The sequence below is a fragment of the Tamandua tetradactyla genome, chromosome 12, assembly GCF_023851605.1.
Source record: "Tamandua tetradactyla isolate mTamTet1 chromosome 12, mTamTet1.pri, whole genome shotgun sequence".
NCBI classification, from domain to species: domain Eukaryota; kingdom Metazoa; phylum Chordata; class Mammalia; order Pilosa; family Myrmecophagidae; genus Tamandua; species Tamandua tetradactyla.
The window spans coordinates 84,474,290-84,498,859 of NC_135338.1; the positions used below are offsets into that span (position 1 = coordinate 84,474,290).

The following is a 24,570-nucleotide window of genomic DNA, read 5'->3' on the forward strand; positions in this document are numbered from 1 at the left end:
TAAAATTTATTATAAAGCTACAGTAATCAAAACATCATGGTACTAGCAATATAGATCAGTGCAATTGAATTGAGAGTTAAGAAACAAACCCTCACATATATGGCCAGTAGATTTTTTAATTCAATTTTATTGAGATATATTCACACCCAATACATTTGATCCGAAGCATACAGTCAATGGCTCACAGTATCACCATTGTGTGTTCACGTACTTTTCAGCCATTTGTATTTCCTCTTCGTAAAAATTTCTCTTCATGTCCTTTGCCCATTTTTTAATTGGGTGGTTTCTCTTTTTATTGTTGATTTATAGGATTTTTTAAAATATATCTGGATATCAAACCCTTATCAAATAGGTGGATTCTCAGCATCATTAGCCATTAGGGAAATGCACATCAAAACCACAGTGAGATACCATTTTATATCCACTGGAATGGATACTATTTACAGAAAAAAAGAAAGCAAGTGCTGGAGAGGATGGGAAAAATAGAAACACTTATTCTGCTGTTGAGAATGTAAAATGAGGCAGCCACTATGGAAAACATTTGATAATTCCTCAGAAAGTTAGGTATAGAATTTCCATATGACCCAGCAATCCCACTCCTAGGTATATAACCAAAAGAATTGAAAACAGGGACCCAAACAGATATTTGTACACTGATGTTCATAGCTGGTGTTAGTCACAATTGCCAAAAGGTGGAAGTTATTTAAGTGTCTATCAACAGATGAATGGATAAACAAAATGTAATATCATTCAGCCATAAAGAGGAATGAAATTTTAATCCATGCTACAACATGGATGAATCTTGAAATCCTCATGTTGTTTGAAACAAGCCAGACACAAAAGGACAACTATTTTATGTTCTCACTGATAGGAAATACTTTGACTAAGCAAATTTACAGTGTCTGAAACTAGAATACAGGCTAGGTAGGGGCCAGGATTGGGGTAGGGAATGGAGAGCTAATGCTTAATTGGTATAGGATTTCTGTTTGGGGTGATGGAAACATTTTGGTAATGGATGGTTGTGATGGTAGCACAATATTGTAATGCAACAGCACTGAATTATTTATTTAAATGGGGTTAAAATGGGGATATTTTAATTTGTATATATGTCACTAGGACAAAAAACTTTAGAGGACCGTCCAACACAGTGAGCTGTAATGTAAAATATGGATTATACCTAACAGCGTAATTATAATAATATTGTTTCATCATTTATAACTAAGGTACCACACTTAGACAAAGTGTTAATCAATAGGGAAAAATGTATGTGTTGGAAGGGGATGTATATGGGAACTCTGTATTTCTGCATGATATGTCTGTAAACTTATTATTTCTCTAATTAAAAAAAAAATGGGACGAAGACTAAAAGAAAAACAAAATTCCCAGATAATTCCTATGTGCAGCCAGGTCTGAGCGCCAAGGTGGGGTGCTTGCTTACCATTTGAAAGAATTCTTTATCAGCAGGGATGCTTAGGGTGTATTCCCTGGATAGCAGCCTCAGCATCTCTAGGAGCTTAGTAGAAATGCAAATTCTTCTCCCTTCCCTTGCCTGCTTCCTTTTCACCTACTGAGACAGAAACTCTGGGCGGGGCCCAACAATCTGCTTTTAATAAGCCCTGGGGTGGGAGATTCTAGTGCTTGCTAAAGTTTGAGAACCACAGGTCTACACAGTAGCAGGGATTCTCAAATTTGGATGCACGTTAGAATGCCTGGGAGCTTTTAAAATTCCAGATGCCTGAGTCATGCCTCATACCAGTGAAATCAGACCCCGGCAGTGGGAGCCAGCCATTTGTACTTTTTAGAACTCCCCAGGAGATTCCAGTGTGCAGCCACGTTTCGGAACCAGTGCTTACAGAAACTGAGCTGGGGCTCCTAGTGGTCTTGGAATTCTAGAATTTACCTTTGATGCTCTGACCTGACTTCCTTGGGCTGAAATCCATTAGGCAGGACATAAACTGACTTCCAGCACGAAGTGAATGGACAGTGGAGCACCCATTGTGCCTTAGTGCAGATGTGGCTGCTTGGTTCTGATTGAGTCTCTTCTCAGGCGAAAGGGTGTTAGGGGTTGAATGGTGTTCCTGCAGAAGATACACGTGTGTTCAGTTCCTAAACCCCAGGAATCTGTGGATGTGACCTTAGTTGGAAATAAGACTATCTATGAAGATACAATTTAAGATGGATTCATAGTGGATTAAGGTGAGGCCTTAATCCAGAATGATTTATAAGAAGGGCAGACATTGTCACAAGAAGACGAAGGCAGAGATTGAAGGACTGCATCTACAATGAGCACCAAGGTTTGCTAACAAACACTAGAAGCTAGAAAGAGGCAAAGAAGGCAACTCCCCTACAGACTTCAAAGGGAGTATGTACCCTGCCAATGCCTCCATTTTGAACTTCTTGCCTCCAGGACTGAGACAATAAATTTGTTTTGCTCCACCCAGTTTGTGACATGTTGCTATGGCAACCACAGGAAACTATGACAAGAGGTGGATATGAATTCTGTGCTGGGGTGGTGCTCGCGGGGACAACTTGTTACTTAAGTAACAGGCAAAGGACCATAGTTCCACGGGGGTTAAAACTATTTAAGAGCAATTCTTAGATACCATCTCTGTTTTATATTTGGTTCAGTCCGTTTGTTCCATCCAATTGTGAACATTCAGCACCTCCTGAGTGGTTGTCGCCGGGCTGGGTCTGGGGAGGTTCCAGGTTGAGGACATAAAGAATGGCCGGTCGTTGGGCCCTCAGTGAGCTGGGCCCGAAGGGAGGGAGGGGAGTGGTATTTGGGAGAGCAGGGGGGAGGCAAGTCCCTTTCCACTGAAGAGGATCAGGGGGTACGTCAGGAGCTCGTGGGAGAATTTCCCCAGGTGGGGCATGTGGGAAATGGACATGTGGGGAGGGGGCCATCATGAAGGGCACGAGCAAAGGCCCTGGGGTGGATGTCATACAGGCGCTTGCCGTGGGGCGCAGGCTGGGATCACTCAGGGAGATGCCCCTCTGGGGCACCCTGATCTGTGGCAAGTCTCTCATAGCCCTGGCTCCCGGGTCTGGGGGCCTGTGAGGTCTGATGGAGAAACACAGGCCCCTGCTCCCCAGTGCTCCTTGGCAGGGTGGAAAAGTTCAAATAATTATACTGTAAAACGCTACCAGGTGTGGGATTTTTTTTTTTTTTTTAAAGAAAAAGAAGTGGGTAATGGGTCATTAAGAACAGGAAGCAGCCTGCCCTCAGGGTTTCTACTGCCCCAAACCAAAACCCCCAGTGCCCTTTGATGTATCTCTGAGGGGTCTTTGAACTCTGGGAAACAGTGGGTTCTCTCTCAGCACCCTCTCTGTCCCCTTCCTGCAGATGAGCTAATCCCCTCCTGCACTGCCTTTGAAGGGGGGCTGGCTCCCAGTGCCCCTTCAAAGGCTACCCCTGGGAGAATTTGTAACGGGGCCCCCTCTGGGGAGGGCAGCATGGGTCTAGGGAACTAGGGGTAGGGGACCGACAGCTCGGTTTTCCTCCTTTGTGGCATTTGAATTTCTACCATATACTCATTTTAGCTACTCAGTAAATGCATCAGTGCTGCAAGCCAGACACTCTCCAATCTACTGAAAATAGCTTCCCTGAGAAGTGGAGCAGTCGCTACTGCCTGCCGATAAATCTAAGCTTCCTGGGAACCAAAGTTGTTCCATCCAGATGGAACTGAAAGTAATCTTGTCTGGTTAAGGGATATCAGTGGTTAGAAAGGAAAAAAAAAAAAAAAGTAGTGTCCTTTGGCTTCTTTGGAGGGGGAAAGAAAATAAAAGGCTGATATGAAAATAATTAATTTACAATATATATTCTAGTTAAATTCTACCGGAAAAACCCTACATCCTAAGCAGCAAATCTCTCAGCAATTTGTTTTTTTTCTCTTTGCCTGGGGAGGTACCTGGAACCGAACTCGGGTATCTGGCCTGGCAGGTGAGAACTCTGCCACTGAGCCATCTTTGCCTACCCTCGGCAATATTTTTTAATGTGCAGAAGTTTAAGGTAGCAAAAAAAAAAAGGGAGAAGGGATAGGTAAATATCACTGAGAACTTCAAAGTTTCCCACCCTAAGCCCCTGCCATTGTTAAACTGAGAAATTAGAATTTAAGGGGTGATTATGGGTACTAAATTACTAGTATTACTAATTTATTATATATATTATTATAAACATTCCTTTTTGTTTTCTGTTATATTAGAGTACCAAAAATCTTTGAATTGTAATCCAGCTGCCTTGATCTCTGATAATGATTGTGTAGCCTTTATCCTGGGCCCTTATGATTATAAAACCCTTGTGACTAACTTTCACTTATATCCATTTATCCAGTTTCTTGACTTTAGGGTGTTGTGATCACTAAAGACGGCCCCTAAAGTTTATTATGAAGAGCCTTGGGTGAGCCCAGAACTAACCCACCCCAAATCCAAGGTTATATTGATAACCAAGACTGGGTCCTACCAAAATGGGCCCACCCGACAGATGTAGTAGCTTAGACTTTAACCTTATAAGTCACCTCATAATATTAAACACCTTGCCCATCATACTAAGGCTGCCATTTTCTTACACGTTCTGCAACTGAGCATGTAATCAATCTGCGCATGTTCATTAATTAGCTGACGTCCAATTTCACGTCTGGGGCCATTGTGGTCATTATCCTAAAACCTGCCCATCTCTTGATACTATAAAACTTATCAGAATTACTGCAGTTTAGGGAGACAGGTTTTGGGCTGATAGGCCATCTGATCTCCTGCTTTGCACCTAGCAATAAACTTTTTCTCTCTTAGAAACCCCAGTGTCTCAGGAATTGGTCATTGAGCTCATCAGGCAAAAGAATCTACCACCTTTGGCTGGTAACACCATCATTTCCCAACCATGCACATGTACCCAGCAATCAGCTCAGGTCTGGGGCGTCTGTCTCCCTTTCTGCCTTTGACCTCCAAGTCTTGGGGTATATGTGAGAGATTGGAGGGTAGAGACTGACACTACTGATATCTCAGCTGTGTACTTCAGGTAAGACAGCAGGGAGAGGCACCCACGAAGAAGGGAACCAGCTCTAAGCCTTCCCCTTTTTACATCTGAGGAGCCCCGAGTGTCCTCAGGGCTGGCTGCCCAGAGAATGGAAGTGCATATCCTTCAAGCCTGGCCAGGGAATGTGCTTGGCCACTCCCCAGCGCCTTTTCTCTCCAGAGCTACATCCAGGGTTTCTGGGCCCCTCTCACTAGTCCATAGCCTCTCACTGGATTGTGCCATTGAGAGACAGACCTCATCTGGAGCCTTTTTATCCCTGGTCCATCACTTTGTCGACTTGGTCAGACCATCTTCAGTGTTTACCTTGAGATGGCAGCAAGGAGTGGCTTTTCAAATGATTATTTAGAAGAAAGCACCCTTAAGTAGATCAAATTTGCCTATCAGGAATCTAGCAAATACATTCAGTGGAATTACCATTAGATTTGGGGACAAGGTAGAGGATCCCATGCTGTAACCTGTATTTAACATGGTATTGGAAGTCCTGCCCAATTTTATAAGACAAGAAAAAGAAATGAGGTATAAATATTGAAAGGGAAAGAGACAGCTATCATTATTTGGAGATTCTAAGAGACTCTTCTGGCAAACTCCTGGAACCAATAAGGGTTTGTTGTGGGACTGAGTTATATGACCAGCTTACAGTAATGCATGGCTTCCCTGTACACATCATTCATCACTTACAGAAGAAGAAAAAGCAAATTCCCATCCACAACAATGATATGAAATATCTAGGAATGACACTCAGAAGTAACATAAGGCACTTATGATGCAAATGAAAAAACTTTGCCAGAGAAAGCCTGAAAAAATGAAGTACCCTATTTTCCAGGATGTCAGTGCTCAGAATTTTGATGATGTCAGTTCTCCCCAAATTAATCCAGTTATTCAGTGTAATCCCAAACTAAAAGAACTTTTTATGAAACGCAACAAACCAAAATCATATGGAAGAGTTGCATTCTCAAAGCACCTGAGATAATTCTGGAAAGAAACATAAAAGGCTAAAGCTAAGAAGGAAAGAAAATTGTCTCATTACTTCTATTTACTCTACTTGCCTGCCAGGGACACCCACCCAACTCTGGGATAGGTTTTTAAACACCCAACAGCTGTTTCATCTGAAAGAGTATTGTGCTCTCCACAACAGCCACTTTCCATCAATGGAAAGATGGAAGTTCTTGACATTTTTTAAATTTCTAACTGGAATTACCTTCAGACTCCCACACCTGCTTCTATAGAATGTTTTTCCAAGTCAGACATCAACACAGCCTCATGGATTTTGGGTGAACAGTTTTTTTCAGATGTCAGTTGGCTCCCAGTGCGTTGAAGTGGCAAGACAGGTATTTGCAAAGCCTAGTTCTGGATCCACTTGTTGAATCACACTAAGCAGTGATGGCATTGAGTGAGAAGAGCATGGACCTCCCAAGGAGAAGCCACTCTTTTGGGTGCCTGTGTCCTCATGTGTTTGTGGTGGGGACCATCCAATCATGGACATGCCTGGTGCTAATGAGGCGTTGGAAGGATATCTGCCATAGTAGCCTCTGTCCCATGAGCTAGTAGGTCTGTTAAATGGACCCAGAGGTTCGTCTGTTGCTTCAATTTTGAAGTTGTCTATGAGTCACTCCATGGGCCCAGGTCTGTTCTGGTAGCTAAAGAGTGAGACCAGGTCACTGTTACAAGAACTGTCCTTGCCATGCGTGAGCAAGGCCATCTGGGCAGGGGCTGCTGAGCCAGCAGGCACCCAGGACAGGACACAGCTTTTCTCTTGAGATGACAAGAGCTTTAGCACTCTAGATCTAGCCCTCTAAACCTAGTCTTTGCCAACCCCAGGCTGCTGGCTGCACAGAGACCCATGCTAGAGTGAGGTTTACTGCATTCAAGCCTGGGTTTGCTGCCAGGAGATGAAAACAAATGGGAGGCTCTGACCTGGATCACCATCTTCATCCATTCCCTGAGGCTACGTGGAGTGGAGGCCACTGGTAGTCCCTGATTTTCCTTCTCTGCCAGCCTGAGGGTGGGTCCTCAAATGACCACCCACCAAGAGCTTCCGTGAAGCCTCTGGTCTGGGGCCTCACACTTGCCATCCCTAGACCACATCCACCTAGCTCATTGCAAACGAAAAATGGCATTCATGAGTATTAAGTGGGGCAAGAACTCTGCAGTTCATGACCTGTCCACCTTCCCTACTCTTTTACACATTCCCATTGCCTCATTAATTGTGCAACTTCCTAAAAGCACCTGAGTTTGCAACTCTGGGCCTACAGACTTTCCCATGTGCCCCTCACCTCCAGTCCTTAGAATGTAAATTACATGGAAACAGGGCATTATCTTTGCCCAGCACATAGAACAGTGCCTGACTCATAGAAGGCATTCAACACATATATGTTGAACAAATGACATTAGGTGTTGTTATCCTTGTTCAATCATAGGAAACTGAGACTCAGAGGTTGAATGTTACTTTTTCAAGATGCAGAGCTCGAGTTTTTCATCCAGGTTTTCCACTATAGCACCTTGCTTCTGCATGTGGAGTGCTATGGGTTGAATTATGTCCCCCCAGTAGAGAGGCTGAAGTCCTAAGGTCCTGGTGAATGCAATCTAAATTGGAAATAGGATCCTCACAGATATAATCAAGTTAAGATGAAGGCATACTGGATTCAAGTGGGCCCGACATTCATGACTGGTGTCCTTCTAAGAAGCAGGGAAGAGAGGCAAACACAGGAAAGGCCGTGGAAGATGGAGGCAGAGGCTGATGTCTACAAGCCCAGGTTATCCAACAAGCAGAAGCTGGGACGGAGGCGCTGCTGACCCCTGCATGTCGGACTTCTAGCCTCCAAAACTAAGAGATTAACTTCTGCTGCTTTAGGCTACCCAGTGTGTGGTACTGTGTTGTGTGGCAGCCCTGGGAAACTGAGGTAGAAAGGGAACTTTGTATCAAGTTCTTTGGCTGTTTATAGATTTTCTTCCAAACGATCAGAGAATTCTAGGCTGGCTGGAAGTTGCAGCAGACGGCTGTGTGCGTGCCTGTGTCTGAGGAGAGCTGGAGCAGGGAAGGGGAGGGGCTTAGTAGAGAGGGGGTGGTGCCTCATGTGATTGACTTGGCCAAGGAAAGATGGTTTCAGAAAAAGAAGGCTGGGCTGGGGAGTGAGGGGACTACCCTGTTGGGTGATCTGAAGCAAATCACTCTGTTTTTACAGCCCCCAGATGTATTCACCAAGAATGAAGGAAATGAAGGCTCCTTTCCTTTATTTCACTGGGAGACTGTAAAAATACAAATGGAATTGTACAGGAAAAAACAATGATATGGCCTGTGCTGGTTTGAAACTCTTATGTACCCCCAGGAAAAACGTACATTTTCCTAATCCACTCTAGTGGATGCAGTCCTGTTGTTTAGGGTGGGGCCTTTTGATTAGGTGGTTTCCATGGAGATGTATCGCCACTCATTCCAGGTGGGTCTTAATCCACTTACTGGATTCCTTCAAGAGGGAACCATTTTGGAAAATGCTCAGAGCCAAAACAGACAGAGATGTTTGGAGATGCAGAAAGAAAACGCCCGCAGGGAAGCTGTTTGAAACCGGAAGCTGGAAGAGAAAGCCTGCTGACATAGCCATGTGACAGAGAAATCCCAAATGCCACAAGCCTTTTCTTCAGAGTCAAGGTATCTTTCTCTGGATGCCTTAGTTTGGACATTTTTATTGCCCTAGAGCTGAAAACTTGTAGCTTAATACATCCCTTTTATAAAAGCCAATCCATTTCTGGCATATTGCATTCTGGCAGCATTTGCAAACTAAAATGCAGCCCAATGGTATTGCATTTGAGACAGATGTCCTAAAAAATAAGGGTGAAAGGGGTAATAGTGTAGTTAAAATTGTATTTGAAAATCACTTAAAGGTGCCACATTGGTCATCTGAGCCCATCACAGCCGCTACCCCTGTGGGAACCAACAGCCATTTCTTTGGGCATCACATAAAATCTGAACTTCAGACATCATGCCTGTGCTGTGCAAGGAATTCGTGTTTTGAGATGCCAGTCTCCTTCTCAGTGGAATCTGGGCTCACAGTAAGAGACCACCAGGTGCTGGGCCTCTGGAGAGAAGGACAAGCAGGTGGCTTTAGGGCACATCCTAAGGAAATTCAGTAACTCAGCAATGAAGAAAAACAGTGGGCATTTTAAAATTGAATAAACATTTCTCCAGATAAGATATACAGATTACCAATAAGCACATGGAAAGATTCTCACCAACATTAGCCACTAGAGAAATATTCATCAAAACTACGAGGTACCACTTCATACCCAAGCATAGGCAGGCGTGCACACAAACGCACACTGACTCAAACAGGGGCTGCAGTCACCTCTCTTTTTCTTTTATTCTCTCTCTCAATCCACCAAATTGACATTTTGTCAAAATAAAAGTTACAAAGCCCATTTGGTGTGAATCATCTGCACATGCACATACACACACACACACACAGGCAGTATTTTGAGGGGAGGAGAGACTGGACATGACCCACACACCTGGCATAGATATGAACTCAAGAACTTGCGTGTTTTTGTCATTTTGGTGCTCTGGTTGGTTGAGAGAGAGAGCAGGTACTGGGTTTGCATTATCCGTCTGTACCCACCCTGATGCCATAAAAACACACTTAACACCCACACTCTATCATGACCAGTTAGTGCATCAGAGTTTCATGGCATCTTAGAATTACTCGACTTGACATGATTCTGCATCGTATATGGTTGTGCAGGACGGATAATCGGAATCGTGATTATACTCTAGTCATTGCATTGCTACTGGATCCGTGAAAGCCGGTGGGCTCATTGTCCTGCACAAGCAAACAGAACTTACCTGAGGTGAAAGAAGTGTTATATTCTGGTTGCCTGTCTTCTCCTTCTCCATCAGTGGGTTTGATGTTCATGAAATTAACCCAGTTCTACAAACTATTATATGCTGGAGCAGTTTGATAGACATTAGTGACTGTTAGTTCTTGTAGACAAAGTGTCTGAGTAGCAGAAGATGGAGGGGGCAATCCGAAAGGATAAGTGAATCATTCCCCCCTCTGATACAATGCTGACATATTAATTATCATTATATTAATTAACAATAACTAATTCAAACCTGCCCACCATTTCCTAGAAACTACCATGAGCCATCCCTATCACTGCAGCATCAGAAAGCATTCAATTGAGCAGGGATTGCCAGGCAGTGTGCCCCCAGGAGTATTAAAGCAGGGCTCTGGCTGGCCTCATACTCCCCCAGACGAAGAGGCTGCATTCATGGAAGCTATGCCACAGGTTTTTCATCCCACCTCATGCATTGATTTTCTAAGCCCATGCAAAGGAGACTGGATCTGACATATATCTGGCATCAAGATTCCAAAACTTCTGAGAGCCAAGTAAAGCAGAAGCTTCCAGAATGGCAGCTGCTCCAACTCTACAACACCTAGCCATCTCCCTTGGCTTTCAGGATTTGGGGTGAAGCTGGGATGGGTTGGAGCAGAGTGGGAATTCTCTCAGAAACCCTTGCACAGAATGTGTTAAATTTGCAGAGGCAAGCACAGAAGCAGCAGAAGCAGTTATCCATTTTAAGATAAAATCAGCTTAAGGCTATTAAGGTAGTATGGCATCCAATGCATCTGGGCCATAAGCGACATCAGCCCTGCCTGTGTCTTTTAATTCCACCACCACTGAAAGTTAAAATTACTGCATGTGCTTAACTCTCTGCATTTTGGTCAAATATGTTGCCAGAAATAATAGGCGTCCTGGGACATAAACCTATAATAACATGGATTTTTTTTCAGTCAAGTAATCTTTAACTTATATTAAAAATAACCTAAACAGTAGTTTATGGAAACCTCAAATACCAAGCCTCCCTGCCCAATGCTAGATCATCACAGTCATAAATTTAGGAGGGACTTAGTTAGCATTTGAACTTTTTGAACCAGATCAAGCATGCCCTGTATTAGACACAAGCTCCAGAAACCCACGAATCCCAGTCTTGGCTGATCCTGCTGCCCTGAAACGTTCCTTAGGGAAGTTCCTCTCTGAGGGCCCAAAGAGTGAAACGTGGATATGGCACACCATGTATATCATCTGTCAAATCACTGTCAGGAACGTGTAGCTGTCAACGGCAAGTCAACTTCTCTGAGTACTTGTATAAACATCACTTGTGTCTCCTAAGATACCAGGGTCCCTGGCCAGCAGAGTCTGGCAGCAGCGTGGTAGAAGGAGGCTCTTTTCATTTTCTAGCCAATTTGACCACCAGAGAAAACTTGAAACCAGTCACAAGTGAAATTTCCTCTGTACATACATGGCGAGCCCATTCTTCAAATGCGTGGGTTTCCCTGATCATGGTTTTTCAAACATCCTTCTTATTTAAAAAAGCCAATTGGGGGCAGCTCAGGAGATCCCAGCTGGGGGAGTTGGGAGGTTGCTAGTGAAAATGCAAAGATAGAAGAGCAGTTAATTCATTTGTTGATTCATTTCTCCGTGGGCTTGTGGGCTGGGTTTGCAGTTTTCACCACCTGAGCTGGGAGATGTCCACAATCCTGGATAATTTGTGGGTGGTTTTATCAAGTTTGTGTCAGGATGGTTCGTTCCTGCTTAAGGGACTTGAACATTTCTGAAAATAAGACAGTGCTGTGTCTGGTTGGTGAACGTGCATATTTTGACATGCTTCACATACTCTCCACACCACGACTAGTGAGAGCCTCTTTACTTGGGTCTCTATCAGGAGAAAAGGGCATTCTTTGATTTTGGAGTTGAGTGGACAGGTAACCTGGGCAAGGGGAGCCCCTGGGTAAATTCAGCTCAGGGTTCCAGAACCTTGGGCTTCCCCAGACCACCCATGTTCTCCAAAGAGGGGAATGTTCATTTTCCTTAGGCATATGTTCCCTTTATTTTTGTGTCGTTGATACAAAGATGACCGTGCATTTGCCTCATTTCTTCCAAGTCAGGGACCCTGTGAGGAAGAGTAAAGAGCCTTGATCAGTGACTCAGATGGTGACCTTGGGTCCTGCTGAGGTTGGTGACAGAGCAGTTTAACCAGGTCCACATACCATGACTATACCTGCTCATTCTTAGGTGAAAGTTGGAGCCTCTTTTCTGTGAGACATTTTGTCTTAGTTTCCTAGGGCTGCCATGACAAAATACATCAAACTGGGTGGCTTAAAACACCAGACACTTATTATCTCATGGTTCTAGAGGCCAGAAGTCCAAAATCAAGGTGATGGAAGGGCCAGACTTCTCTTAAACCTGTAGGGGAGATTCCTTCATTGCCTCTCCTAGCTTCTGATGATTTGTCAGCAATCCATCGACTTCTCCACCTCTGACGTCACCTGGTTCTCACCCCGTGTCTGTCTGTGCCCAACTCCCCCATTCAGAGAAGGCTCCAGGGAGATTGTCTCAGGGCCCACCCCAATCCAGTTTGGCTTCATCTTAACTAATCTCATCTTCAAAGACCCTATTTCCGCACTCACAGGACTGGGGGTTAGGACTTGAACATGACTTTTGGGGGGGGCACAGTTTAACCCCAACATGTTTTATTTCTATCACCTATACCCATTTAACAGATTTCATTGAAGGCATCACAATTTTCAGAGCTATTCATTTGAAAACTCTACGATCAGTTTCATTTAAAGATTTTAAACATACCAGTTTCTAAATCAAATGTAAGGTGTATATCAGCTACCTATACCTAGACAGGCTGCTCAACAGGACCCTGGTAAAGAGATCAGAAAGACAGAAAAGCCACATTTTTTTTTCATGAATTTAAGTACTTGAACCTGTGATATTCTGTAAGTGATTTTCTGTCAGGCTTGGATGATTCCCATTAGCTCTTGGCACAATGACTTATCTCTAAGGCACACAAAATACTGAAACCATTGACATTGGCTATTTTAAAGTTTGTTTCATTTTTTATTTTAAGTTTAATTTGTATTTAATTTCTTTTTTTTCATTTTTATTTCATTGTATGTAATGCATTTAATCATCAGAAGCTGGTTGTTTAAGAACTATAGCATCACAGTTAATCCTTTGTTCATTCATTTTCATTCTCTTAGTTGGCGAATGCTGTTAGTATCTGTTAAGTGCACAGTCTTCATTCACTAAGGAATCAGATCAGTACCTTGACGATTTCTCTGCAAACTCCTGACTCCTGCTCGTCTTTGTGAGAACTTGGCCTCACCACCCCCTGTCACCTTTTGTGTTTCAGACTTAAGTTAGCATCATGTGCTGCTCTCTGGGGCCCGCTGTAAGAAGCCTGTGGCATAACTGTCCCTTTCTCCCCTCCCCCTCCCTTGGGCAGCCTGGGGATGAACCACGACGACGACCACTCGTCCTGCGCCGGCAGGTCCCACGTCATGTCGGGAGAGTGGGTGAAGGGCCGCAGCCCCAGTGACCTCTCCTGGTCCTCCTGCAGTCGGGAGGACCTCGAAAACTTCCTCAAGTAAGTCTTCCCATCACTCTATCGAAGCAGTACCACAGGAAGTACTTCCAACATAGAAAAAAGAAACAAAAAAAATTGGAGCCTCTACAAATCCGAGGGGAAGTGAATCTCCTTTAGAGGCCTCAGCTTCACAGAAGCAGGTCAGGACTGAGACTCTTGAGCTGGAGGAAGCCTCTGCCAAGAGTGCACCTGGCAAGGTGTTGGGCACCCAGTCGGTGATTGTAATGAGGACTGGGATACCATCACGGTGACAGGGTCTGGGAAAGAACCCTTCTCCTTTCCCGGCATTCTTTTAACTGTGCATGGATGCCACCTTAGTGGTACCCCCTGACGGCTGCAGAGCAGAACATTTTCTGGTTGCTCTGCTGATTCCTTTGACAGGGAGTAAGTTTGCCGGGGAGGAGGGCTGCTCACCTCCTTTGCGTGTGGGGAGTAGATTTATTTAATCTTGTGGCCACTCCCTTTCCAGAAGACATGTGGGCCATTCCATTCTTCTCAGAGTTTTGGGAAGAATTGACCATCACATTTGAGACCTTGGTCAAGCTTCTGTTCCTACCCAGGGTTGACGTGAGTCCCTTAGAGTCAGGTCCTCAGGGTTGGTCTTAGAGAGTCAACATGAAGTTGCATTTTTCCAGCCTGCAGAGACTTTCGCCACTTAGTCATCTTAATCCACATGCTCCATGGAGATGGAGGTGAGTCCATGAGTCTCACCTGCAGATGGAGCTTCCAGGAAGCCATCACAGGCCCCCTGGCTTCGGTGAAGTGGTTGGCAGGCATCATTCTAGCTCTCCCCTCAACCAGATGCTTCTTAACGCTTTCCCCTGTCCATGGTAAGACCATGTAATTGCTATTCATTAGCTCACTAGCTTTCATATAGACTATTTCGTAGTATTTGTTAACACCGAGTCCATGTGAACTTGTGGAAGACACTTGATGTTATTTCATTTTACCAATAGGAACACAAGGGAAGGTGTCACATGTACTCACATAAGCAGCTTCAGGCCCCACTCCTGATCCCAGGGCCGTGTGTGCCCCCGGGAGGGGAGGTCAGTGTCAGCACGAGTGTGCTTACTGGTGTGCAAGTTTTTTCCTTCCTTAGAGAATCTTGGGAAGTGACTGGCTTTCCTCTGTACTTCGTCTGTCCTGTTTTACGAATAAAAGCATTCAAATATTTAACCTCCGAAGAGAGCCATGTCTAGGCAATCCCAAGTTCAGTTTTTATAGGTGTCTTTGTGATTATAAGTGAGCACCCCACCCTGGCTAAAACCCCAAAACCCCATGCAGAGTGTCCCAGCAACCAGCACTCAGGCGAGGCAGGAGAGTGAGGTGAGGAAGCCAGTGCAGCAGGCTGCTGAGACTCTCCAGAACCACCAAACAGCACCAACTCGAGCTCTTTCCTCCTTCCTAGCAACTTATACCCAAAACCACACTCTAAGACAACATCACAATAATCTACTTCAAAAAGCATATTTGTCAAAAGAAAGCCCTCATACTCCCAAAGTAAAGCAAGCTCACTTACCCGGGCCTTATCCCCAGGCTCCTCCGTGGCCCCCAAGCTCTTACTGCCTGCAGAGTGACGCTTGCATTCTGCCCGGTGGGAAAAGAGTTGCAATTCCCATAAGTGCAATCCATGCATCTGGTGCCCGGGGCCAGAATAACGTGGATGCAAATCTTCCTTGGTGACTGAAATATTAAAACACAGACCTGGGTGGTCCATGTTCAAGTCGACTTGCTTCTAACCCCTTTCAGGTCGAAAATCAGCACCTGTTTGCTGGTCACGGACCCCAGGAGCCGCCATGCGGTGCGCCTCCCACACAAGCTGCCAGGCATGCACTACAGCGCCGGCGAGCAGTGCCAGATCCTGTTTGGCAGCAATGCCACCTTCTGCAGGAACATGGAGGTAAGGAGCACGCGGGGCTGCTCAGAGAGGGGTGACGTGGCCCTCCCACCGCCCACATACCTGTGCACATATTCACACCTGGATGCACACACTCACCCTGCATACATGCATGCACTTATACTCTCATACCTGCATACTTACACCATACACATGTGCACACACAGCCACACACACAGACTTATACCTGGGCACACTCTCACAACCACACAAATGTACATGTACGCTCACACTTGCACACATGCACATGCAAAAGCACACACTGATATACTCATACTCATGCACAGTCTCAGACCCACACCCACTCACACATCCATACACACATGCACGCACACATACATGCACAAGCGCACATGCACACACACCGCACACCTGTGCCTACATTCACACACATCAAGTCAATCCTCACTCTCCATAGATTTTATATTTGGAATTTGCCTCCTCTCTAAATTTATTGGTACTGCCCACCACTCCCAATTGGTATTTCTGGTGCTTTTAGTTATTCACAGATGTGCAGAGTGGCAAAAAATCTGCACATCCCCGGCTGAGGTCAAACCAGGGGATGCCTTGTCTTCCTGTTTCAGCTCCTACTGTAGACAAGTATCCTTGGCATGGACATATTTAGTGCCATATTTTTTGTACTTATGTGCTTTGTATTGGTGATTAAACTGTTTAGAGCAGCTCCCAAGAATAGGGCTGAAGTGCTGTCCAGGGTTCCCAGGCATGGAAAGGCTGTGACGTGCCTTATGGAAAAATGCGTGTGTTAGAGGAGCTTCACTCAGGCCTGAGCTATTATCTGTTGGCTGTGAGTTCAGTGTTAATGAATCAACGATATGTAGTAAATACAGTGTCTTTAAACATAAAACAAGATTAAATATTGATCAGTTGAAGAAAATGTGATTGGAGACTCAAAGGAACCTAACCCTGTATTTCCCTGGAAGCAGTGGGTCCGTATTTGCTAATTCAGTTTTTACAGCAACTTTATAGAACACAGCTACTATGAATGACAACTGATTGTACGTGTCTGTGCCCCCATTCATGTACACAAACACATATGCACACACCTGCCCAGGCATGTACACAGGTGCACCCACAGATAGGCACACATGCCATCACATCCACTTGTGTGCTTGCTTACACACACATACACACTCCCACACATACACCGTTTTGCAGAGTGATCCTTCAGCATTGCTGCTGACACCAGTGGCCTAAGGTTTTGACATTAAAACTTTGGGATGCTCGGGAAATGAAAAGTAACCCATCCTTCTTGGAACTGATGCAGTGTCACCCTATTTCAAATTCTAAACAGTTATGGAAGAAATGTAACAATTTTAAATGCTGGAGAATAGGAGATTGAGCAAATGTAGCAAGGTATAAATTTATGTATGATGATAATAATGACGATAGCACCATTAGCAGTTTCCACTTTCTGGGCAATGCCCACGTGTGTGGTCCTGTCCACAGCTTCCAGCATGCATGATCCCATTTCATCCTCTCGGCTTTCCAGATCACTATCCCCAGTTCACCGAAGTTAATATCAAGTCTCAGAGGTTAAGGGGATCATGTAAAATGGCTCAGTAAGTGGCAGAGCTGAGATTTGAACCCAAGTCAGTTTACCTCATGTTATTTTACTGTGCTACAGGCTGCAAGACACATGCATGGCCAGCTCTGTGGGGACAGGGAGGCCCTGGCCCCCAGGAAGGCCAGAGCAGCCTGCAGTCCTGCAGGCATGGATAAGTAGGACTCAGGGAAGAAGGGCGCCTCCCTCCACCAGCTCCATCCCAGAGCAGAAAAAAAAACAGAAGCAGGAGACCCAGTTATGCTTCTGTGCAATGCAGGAGCCCCCAAGAGGATGGCTGGCCTCAGAGAAAGGCTATCCAAGACCTGGGGCTTGGACAGTGTCTAGTCCCAGAGAGGAGGTCAGGAGAGCTGGGGTGGGTTTCCAGAGCAAGAGCTCAGACCAGAGCCAACACCAAGGCAGACAGAGTCACAGAGGGCGGGTGCCTGTAGGGTTGGAGCCCTGGCACCGAGGCAGCAGAACTGGGTCAGCTCGGTCTTCAGGAGACGGGATGCTGCTGCTTGAGCACTTCCTGTGGGAAATGGTGCAAGAAACTGGGGCAGAACCTGCTGTATTGAGGGTGCAGAAAAGGGCAGTGTCTCCAAAGCAGACTGTAGCCTGTTGCTACACTGATTCTCTAAGTCACGTTTATCCGGAATGTTATCCGGAATGTTGTCCGGAGTCCTGCACTTCCGTTTCCCCTGCTAGTGGGCTGGCCAAGGCCACTTCTAGGCCTATTTCACACCCTAGAGGCCTTGTGCAGTATAGGCAGTGACTTTCCATATTGAAAACAATGTCACACTCATGCTTGTTGGCCCTCCTGGGGAAGACAAGAGGCAGGAGGCTTGACGTCTCCCTGTCGTTACTTGAAAACCAAGGACTTGGGGAATTCAACTGTGGGCCTGCCATCAACTCGTCTGCATCAATTCCAAACTAACACGGTGCCACATGTCAGAGTTCTGAGGTCCTCTGTCACCATGCCCCTGACTTCAGGCCTTTCGAGTTCTGTATTTTAGTGGATGTTCAGTTGAACAGGAGGGTCCCTTCGTGCCAGAATTGTTCCTTTCTTCCTCCTTGTGACACTGTCTCATTGGTGCTGGTCTGTGCCCCTCCCCCGCACCTCCCCATCCTCACCTCCTGCTTCCCTCCCCTTCACCTGCTCTGTTCCAGCCTCACTGGCCTTCCCTGATCTTCCTTTACCTACCAGGCACACCCCTGGCAGTTTCCTCTTTATGCTAGCCGTTCCTCTGCCTAGATGTTCTCCCTGAAGTTTATCCACAATACTAATTCCTTTCTCTCTCTTACTCTCCAGTTTTTAGAAGAGTTATAGGTTTACAGAAAAATCATGCAGAAAATACAGAGTTCCCATATACCCCACACCATTATTGACACCTTGCATTAGGGTGGTACATTTGTTACAACTGATGAAAGAACATTGTTATATATAATATACATTAGATATTAATTATAGTTAATAGTACAGTGTGCTGGTTTAAAAGGATGTATGCCCCCTAGAAAAGCCATGTTTTAATCAAAATCCCATGTCATAAAGGTAGAATAATCCCTGTTCAATACTGTATGTTTGAAACTGTAATCAGATCATCTCCCTGGATGATGTGATTTAGTCGAGTGGTTGTTAAGCTGGGTTAGGTGACAACATGTCTCCACCCATTCGGGTGGGTCTTGATTGGTTTACTGGATTCCTATAAAGAAGAAACATTTTGGAGAATGGGAAATTCAGAGAGAGCAGAGAATGCTGCAGCACCACGAAGCAGAGTCCACCAGCCAGCGACCTTTGGAGATGAAGAAGGAAAATGCCTCCCGGGGAGCTTCATGAAACCAGAAGCCAGGAGAGAAAGCTAGCAGATGACGCTGTGTTCACCATGTGCCTTCTCACTTGAGAGAGAAACCCTGAACTTCATCGGCCTTCTTGAATCAAGGTATCTTTTTCTGGATGCCTTAGATTGGACACTTCTGTAGATTTGTTTTAATTAGGACATCTTCTCAGCCTTAGAACTGTAAATTTGCAACTCATTAAATTCCCCTTTTTAAAAGCCATTCGTTTCTGGTATATTGCATTCCAGCAGCTAACAAACTAGAACATACAGTAACCCTATAACTTACATTAGGATTCCTCATTTGTATTGTACAGTCCTATTTTTTTAAATTTTTATTCTAGTAACATATATACAACCTAGAATTCCCCTATAAACATACAAATATCATTCAGTGGTATTAATGACACTCACAGTGTTATGCCACCACCCCCACCATCCATTACCAAACTTTTCCATCACTCCAAGTAGAAACTCTGTACAATTTAAGCATTAATTCCCCATTCCCTACCCCACCCTGGACTCTGGTAATCTGAGTCTATGAGTGTGCTTACTCTAATTCATATCAGCAAGATCGTACAATGTTTGTCCTTTTGTGTCTGGCTTAGTTTACTCAACATAATGTCCTTAGGATTCATCTGTGTTCTTACAGGTATCAGAGCTTCATTCCTTTGTATGGCTGACCATTTTTGTTTATTTGTCTGTCTGTTGATGGACGCATGGGTTGCTTCCATCTTTTGGCTATTGTAAATAACATCACAGTAAACATCGGTGTGCAAATGTCTCTTCAAATCCCTGCTTTCAATTCCTATGGGTATATACCTAGTAGTGGGATTGCTCTGTCATGACAATTCTAAATTTAACTCTAAAGAGCCATCAAACTGTTTTCCAGTGGCTGCAGCATTTTACATTCCTACCAGTAATTAGCAAGTGTTCCTATTTCTCTACATCCTTTCTAACAGTTGTAGCTTTCTATTTTTTTTTATAGTAGTCATTCTAGTGGGTATGAAATGATATTTCATTGTGGTTTTGATTTGTACTTCTGATGTTGAGCATCTTTCATGTGCTTTTTGGCTGTCTAGAGAGATAACATTGTTAGGAGAAATGTCTGTTTAAGTATTTTGTCCACTTTTATATTGGATTGCTTGTCTTTTTGTTGTTGAGTTATAGTACTTCTTTTTATTCTGGATAGTAAACCCTTGTTGGGTGTGTGGTTTCCAAATATTTTCTCCCATTGTGTAAGTTTTCATTTTACTTTCATGATAACATTCTATGAGGCACAAAATTTTTTAATTTTGATGAAGTCCCATTTATCTGCTTTTTGTTTTCTCTTGTTGCTCATGCTTTGGGTGTAAAGTCTAAGAAGCTATTGCCTAACACAAGGTCATAAAGATGCTTCCCTATGTTTTCTTCTGGGAGTTATATAGTTCTCATTCTTATATTTAGGTCTTTGATCCATTTTGAGTTTATTTTGAGTTTACTTTGGTAAGGTAGGGATCCACATTCATTCTTTTGCATATGAAAATCCACTTTTCCTAGCACCATTTGTTGAAGAAAGTATTCTTCCCCCATTGAGTGGTCTTTGCTCCCTTGTAAAAAATCAGTTGGCCATAAATGTGAGTGTTGGTTGCTGAACTCTCAGTTCAATTCCATTAGTCTAATTGTGTGTCCTTGTGCCAGTACCATACCACCTTGATTACTTGACTTTGTAATAAGTTTTAATATCAGAAAGTTTGAGTCCTCCACTTCCATTCTTCTTTTTCAAAATAGCTTTGATTACTTGGGACCCCTTATCCTTCCAAATAATTTTGATGATTGGCTTTTCCATTTCTGCAAAGAAAGCTCTTGGAATATTGAAATCTTGGTTAGATTTATTCCAAGATAGTTAATTCTTTTAGTTGCTGTTATAAATGATGTTTTCTCTTGATTTCCTCTTCAGATAGGGCATTACTAGTCTATAGAAACACTACTGATTTTTGCACATTGATTTTCTTTGCTGAATTCATTAGTTCCAGTAGCTTTTTTTGAGGGTTCTCAGGATTTTCTATAAATAGGATCATGTCATCTGCAAATAGAGAGAGCTTTACTTCTTCCTTTCCTAGTTGGATGCCTTTTCTTTTTCTTGCCCAATTGCTGTGGTTAGAACGTTCAGTACAATTTTGGAATAAACAGAGGTGACAGTAGGCAACCTTGTCTTATTCCTGATCTTAGAAGGAAAGTTTTTAGTCTTTTGCTGTTGTATATGATGTTACCTGTGGGTTTTTCATATATGCCCTTTATCATATTGGGGGAACTTTCCTTCTAGTCCAAGTTTTCTAATAGTTTTTATCAAGAAGGAATACTGGATTTTATAAAATGCCTTTTCTGCAGCAATTAAGGGGATCATGTGACTTTTTACCTTTGTTCTTTAAATATGGTATATTACATTAATTGATTTTCTTATCCCTTATCTCTTTTGAGTTCCTTTAAATGTATATTTATCAAGGAAATCTAACCACCCTATTTGAAATTACAACTTGCTGACCCTCCTCCCCCAACCCCTCTAATGCCCTATGTCCATAGCACTTTTTGTTTTCCAAAAGACTATATAGTTCATTTAGGTATTAAGCCTATTGTTTTCGAAACTCTCTCTCTGCTAAATTATAAACCCTTCAAGTGGTGGAATCTTTGCTTTTGCCTACCAGTGTTCCCCAACTGCCTTGAGCAGTGCCTGGCACATGACAAGCCTAAGTCAGAGAAGAAACCCTTTTGAATCTTCCATATATAACGTGCTGACCCTTTAGCCCTGATTTCATATTTCTCCTTCTGGTTCAGCATCATAGCATGTAAGACTTTGTCAAATGCTTCCCAGAAACTATTGCCATGGCTTCCTCCTGGGACAAGAAACCACTCAAGGTGAACATTGAATCTGATGGTGAGTATCTCTAGGCTGTTTCCCATCTCTTTTTATCTGTCCTCACTGGTAAAATCTCAGGCTTCTGATGAGATTACATCTGTAAAATACTGAGAACAGGATCTGTCACAGAGTTACTGCAAAATATGTGAGCTGATATCTGTGTAATTATTATCTTTCTGGATAACATTGATTCCCCATCTTTGGGAAGACAGAATTAATCTTTCTGTGAATCTTTGGGTTAAAATCTTGGAGAGAGTGAAAAATTAAAGCATCACCCACAACCTATACTCTTGAGGCCACCAAAACCAAACAGAAATGTCTTTTAGTCCAGTGCTATGATTGATCTTCATAATCATATGACTCTTTAATATCCTGGGGGATTAAAATGGATATCATCAAATGAAATGACTGTGGTTTCAAGATTGCCTTTAGATTTCTTATTCCAACTTCTCCTTTTGACCAGGATGGAGCAAAAGGAGAGAACAGATAAAATCTGTAAGACAACGATTTTCAAGACTTTGGACATTAAAAAATTAAGGATCCTCTCTGGGAAATGAGAAACAAACAAGATGAAGACATAGTAATTACTTGAATTACTAGTAATAGAAACTATCTGTAATGAAACACAAAAAGAAAAAATAACTGGAAAAAAGTAAAAGAACCTGAGCTTTGGGACTTCAAGTGACCTAATAAATGTGTACTTAATGTCCATGAAAGAGAGGAAAAGAGGAGTGTTCTAGTTTGCTAGCTGCCAGAATGCAACACACCAGAGACAGATTGACTTTTAATCAAAGGGGATTTATTTCATTAGTTCTTCAGAGGAAAGGCAGCTAACTTTCAACTGAGGCTCTTTCTTATGTAGGAAGGCACAGGGCGGTCTCTGTTGGCTTTCTCTCCAGGCCTCTGGGTTCCAACAACTTTCCCCTCCAAAGGTCTGGGCTAAGCTATGAGTGCTGAGATGAGATATGCTGAGCTTCTTGGGTTGTGCTACGTTGAATCTCTCATTTAAGCACCCAATTAAATCAAACATCATTCGTTACAGCAGGCACACCTCCTAGCCAACTGTAGATGTAATCAGCAACAGATGAAGTTCACACGCCATTGGCTCATGTCCACAGCAGTAGATCTAGGCACCTTCTCTGGCCAAGCTGACAACTGAATCTGACTACCACATGTCCACTCCTTGGCAATTTGGCAACTACATGCATCACCTTAAACTATATTAAGGTGAAAAAATTCTCTTCTAGCTGTGGACCTATGAATCTCAAAACAAGTTATCTGGTGCCAGTATGCAAAGGAGGGCATTCACAGGATACAGCTTTCCATTTCCGTAGGGAGAAATTGGAAGGAACACAGGGGTCACAGATCCGAATGGTTCTGAAAACCTGTAGGACAAAGACCGTTAGATTTCAAAGTCTGAAAGTCATTTATACTTCAGCTTTAGAAAGTGGCCATTCCATCCTTTCCAAGGGCTTATGCAGTGGCCTGCCTCTTTCCAAATCAACCTTGGGGAACCTTGAAGAGACCACCTTTTCCTCAGCTCCACTCTCTCCAGGCATCGGGGCAACACCTGGGCTCTCTGCCATTTCCGGGACGCATGCTCAACCCCTCCATGTGGTGGCAGCCAGACTCTCCCCAGTCCCCAAGGAGCATGCTGTACCTTCTCAAAGGCCTAAGGTGGCACAACTCTTCCACTGCAATGAGATGGGAGATTCATCCTCTGCCCTCAGGGCAAACTCACCCTCTCCATGTATATGGGCGGGTCCACTCTCGTGGTCAAACTTTCTTGGCTTCAGACCCAAGCTTCCATGGTTCTCACTCTGCAAACTCCAGTTTATTCCTTTGTGTCCCCCTTTGTCCAGATTGGCAGTGGTTCTTTTTATACCAACAGTCTCTTCAAGCATTCCAGGACTTCTCCATCATTTTCTTCCCAGTTCCTCCAAAATCTTCCCCTAGCCATCCAAAAAACCATTCCAACATATCTGGTATTTGCAAACCTCAGCAGCACCCCACTCCTGGTACCAAAATCTGTTCTAGTTTGCTTGCTCCTGGAATGCAACATACCAGAGACGGACTGGCTTTTAATAAAAGGGGATTTATTCCATTAGTTCTTCAGAGGAAAGGCAGCTAACTTTCAACTGAGGTTCTTTCTTATGTGGGAAGGCACAGGGTGATCTCTCCTGGCCTTCTCTCTAGGCTTCTGGGTTCCAACAACTTTCCCCAGGGTGATTCCTTTCTGCACCTCCAAAGGCCTGGGCTGAGCTGCAAGTGCTGAGATGAGCTATGCCGAGCTGCTTGGGCTGTGCTACGTTGAGCTCTCTCATTTAAGCACCAGCCAATTAAATCAAACATCATTCATTGCAGCAGGCATGCCTCCTAGTCAACTCCAGATGTAATCAGCAACAGATGAAGTTCACACACCACTGGCTCATGTCCACAGCAATAGATCTAGGCACCCTCACCTGGCCAAGTTGACAACTGAATCTAACTACCACATTTGAAGAAATAATGGCTGAAATTTTTCCAAATTTGATGAAATCTGTAATGCCACAGATCTGAAAAAAACCCAACAGACCCCCTGCACAAGAAACATGAAGAAACCTAGACCAAGGAAAATCATAATCAAATTGCTTAAGCACAGTAAAAATGGAAAATCTTAAAAGCAGCAAAAGGAAAAAAGACACATTACATACAGAGGCACAGGGAAAACCGACAGCAGATTTCCCATGAGAAACAATGCAAGTAAGAATATGTTAGAGCCACAACTTTCTAGTTCCTAAAGAATAAGCCTGGCATTTCTATATCCAGCAAACTAACTTTCAAAAATGGAGGTTAAATAAAGAGTTTTTGGCATACAAAAGCTTTAAAAATTCATCACCAGCAGACCCACACTACAAAAAATATTAGAAGTCTTTCAGGCAAAA

The 24,570-nt window shown here is 43.8% G+C and overlaps 1 protein-coding gene across 2 annotated transcripts in view; it reads left to right on the plus strand.

Moving 5' to 3' along the window:
• Positions 1-24,570, plus strand: part of ADAMTS17 (ADAM metallopeptidase with thrombospondin type 1 motif 17) — a 345,591-nt gene that overhangs the window by 168,764 nt on the left and 152,257 nt on the right. For both annotated transcript variants that reach the window (XM_077124036.1, XM_077124037.1), the window contains exons 9-10: positions 13,317-13,457; positions 15,207-15,357. In XM_077124036.1, coding sequence (XP_076980151.1) covers positions 13,317-13,457; positions 15,207-15,357 — 292 coding nt within the window. The remainder of the gene's footprint in view (positions 1-13,316; positions 13,458-15,206; positions 15,358-24,570) is intronic.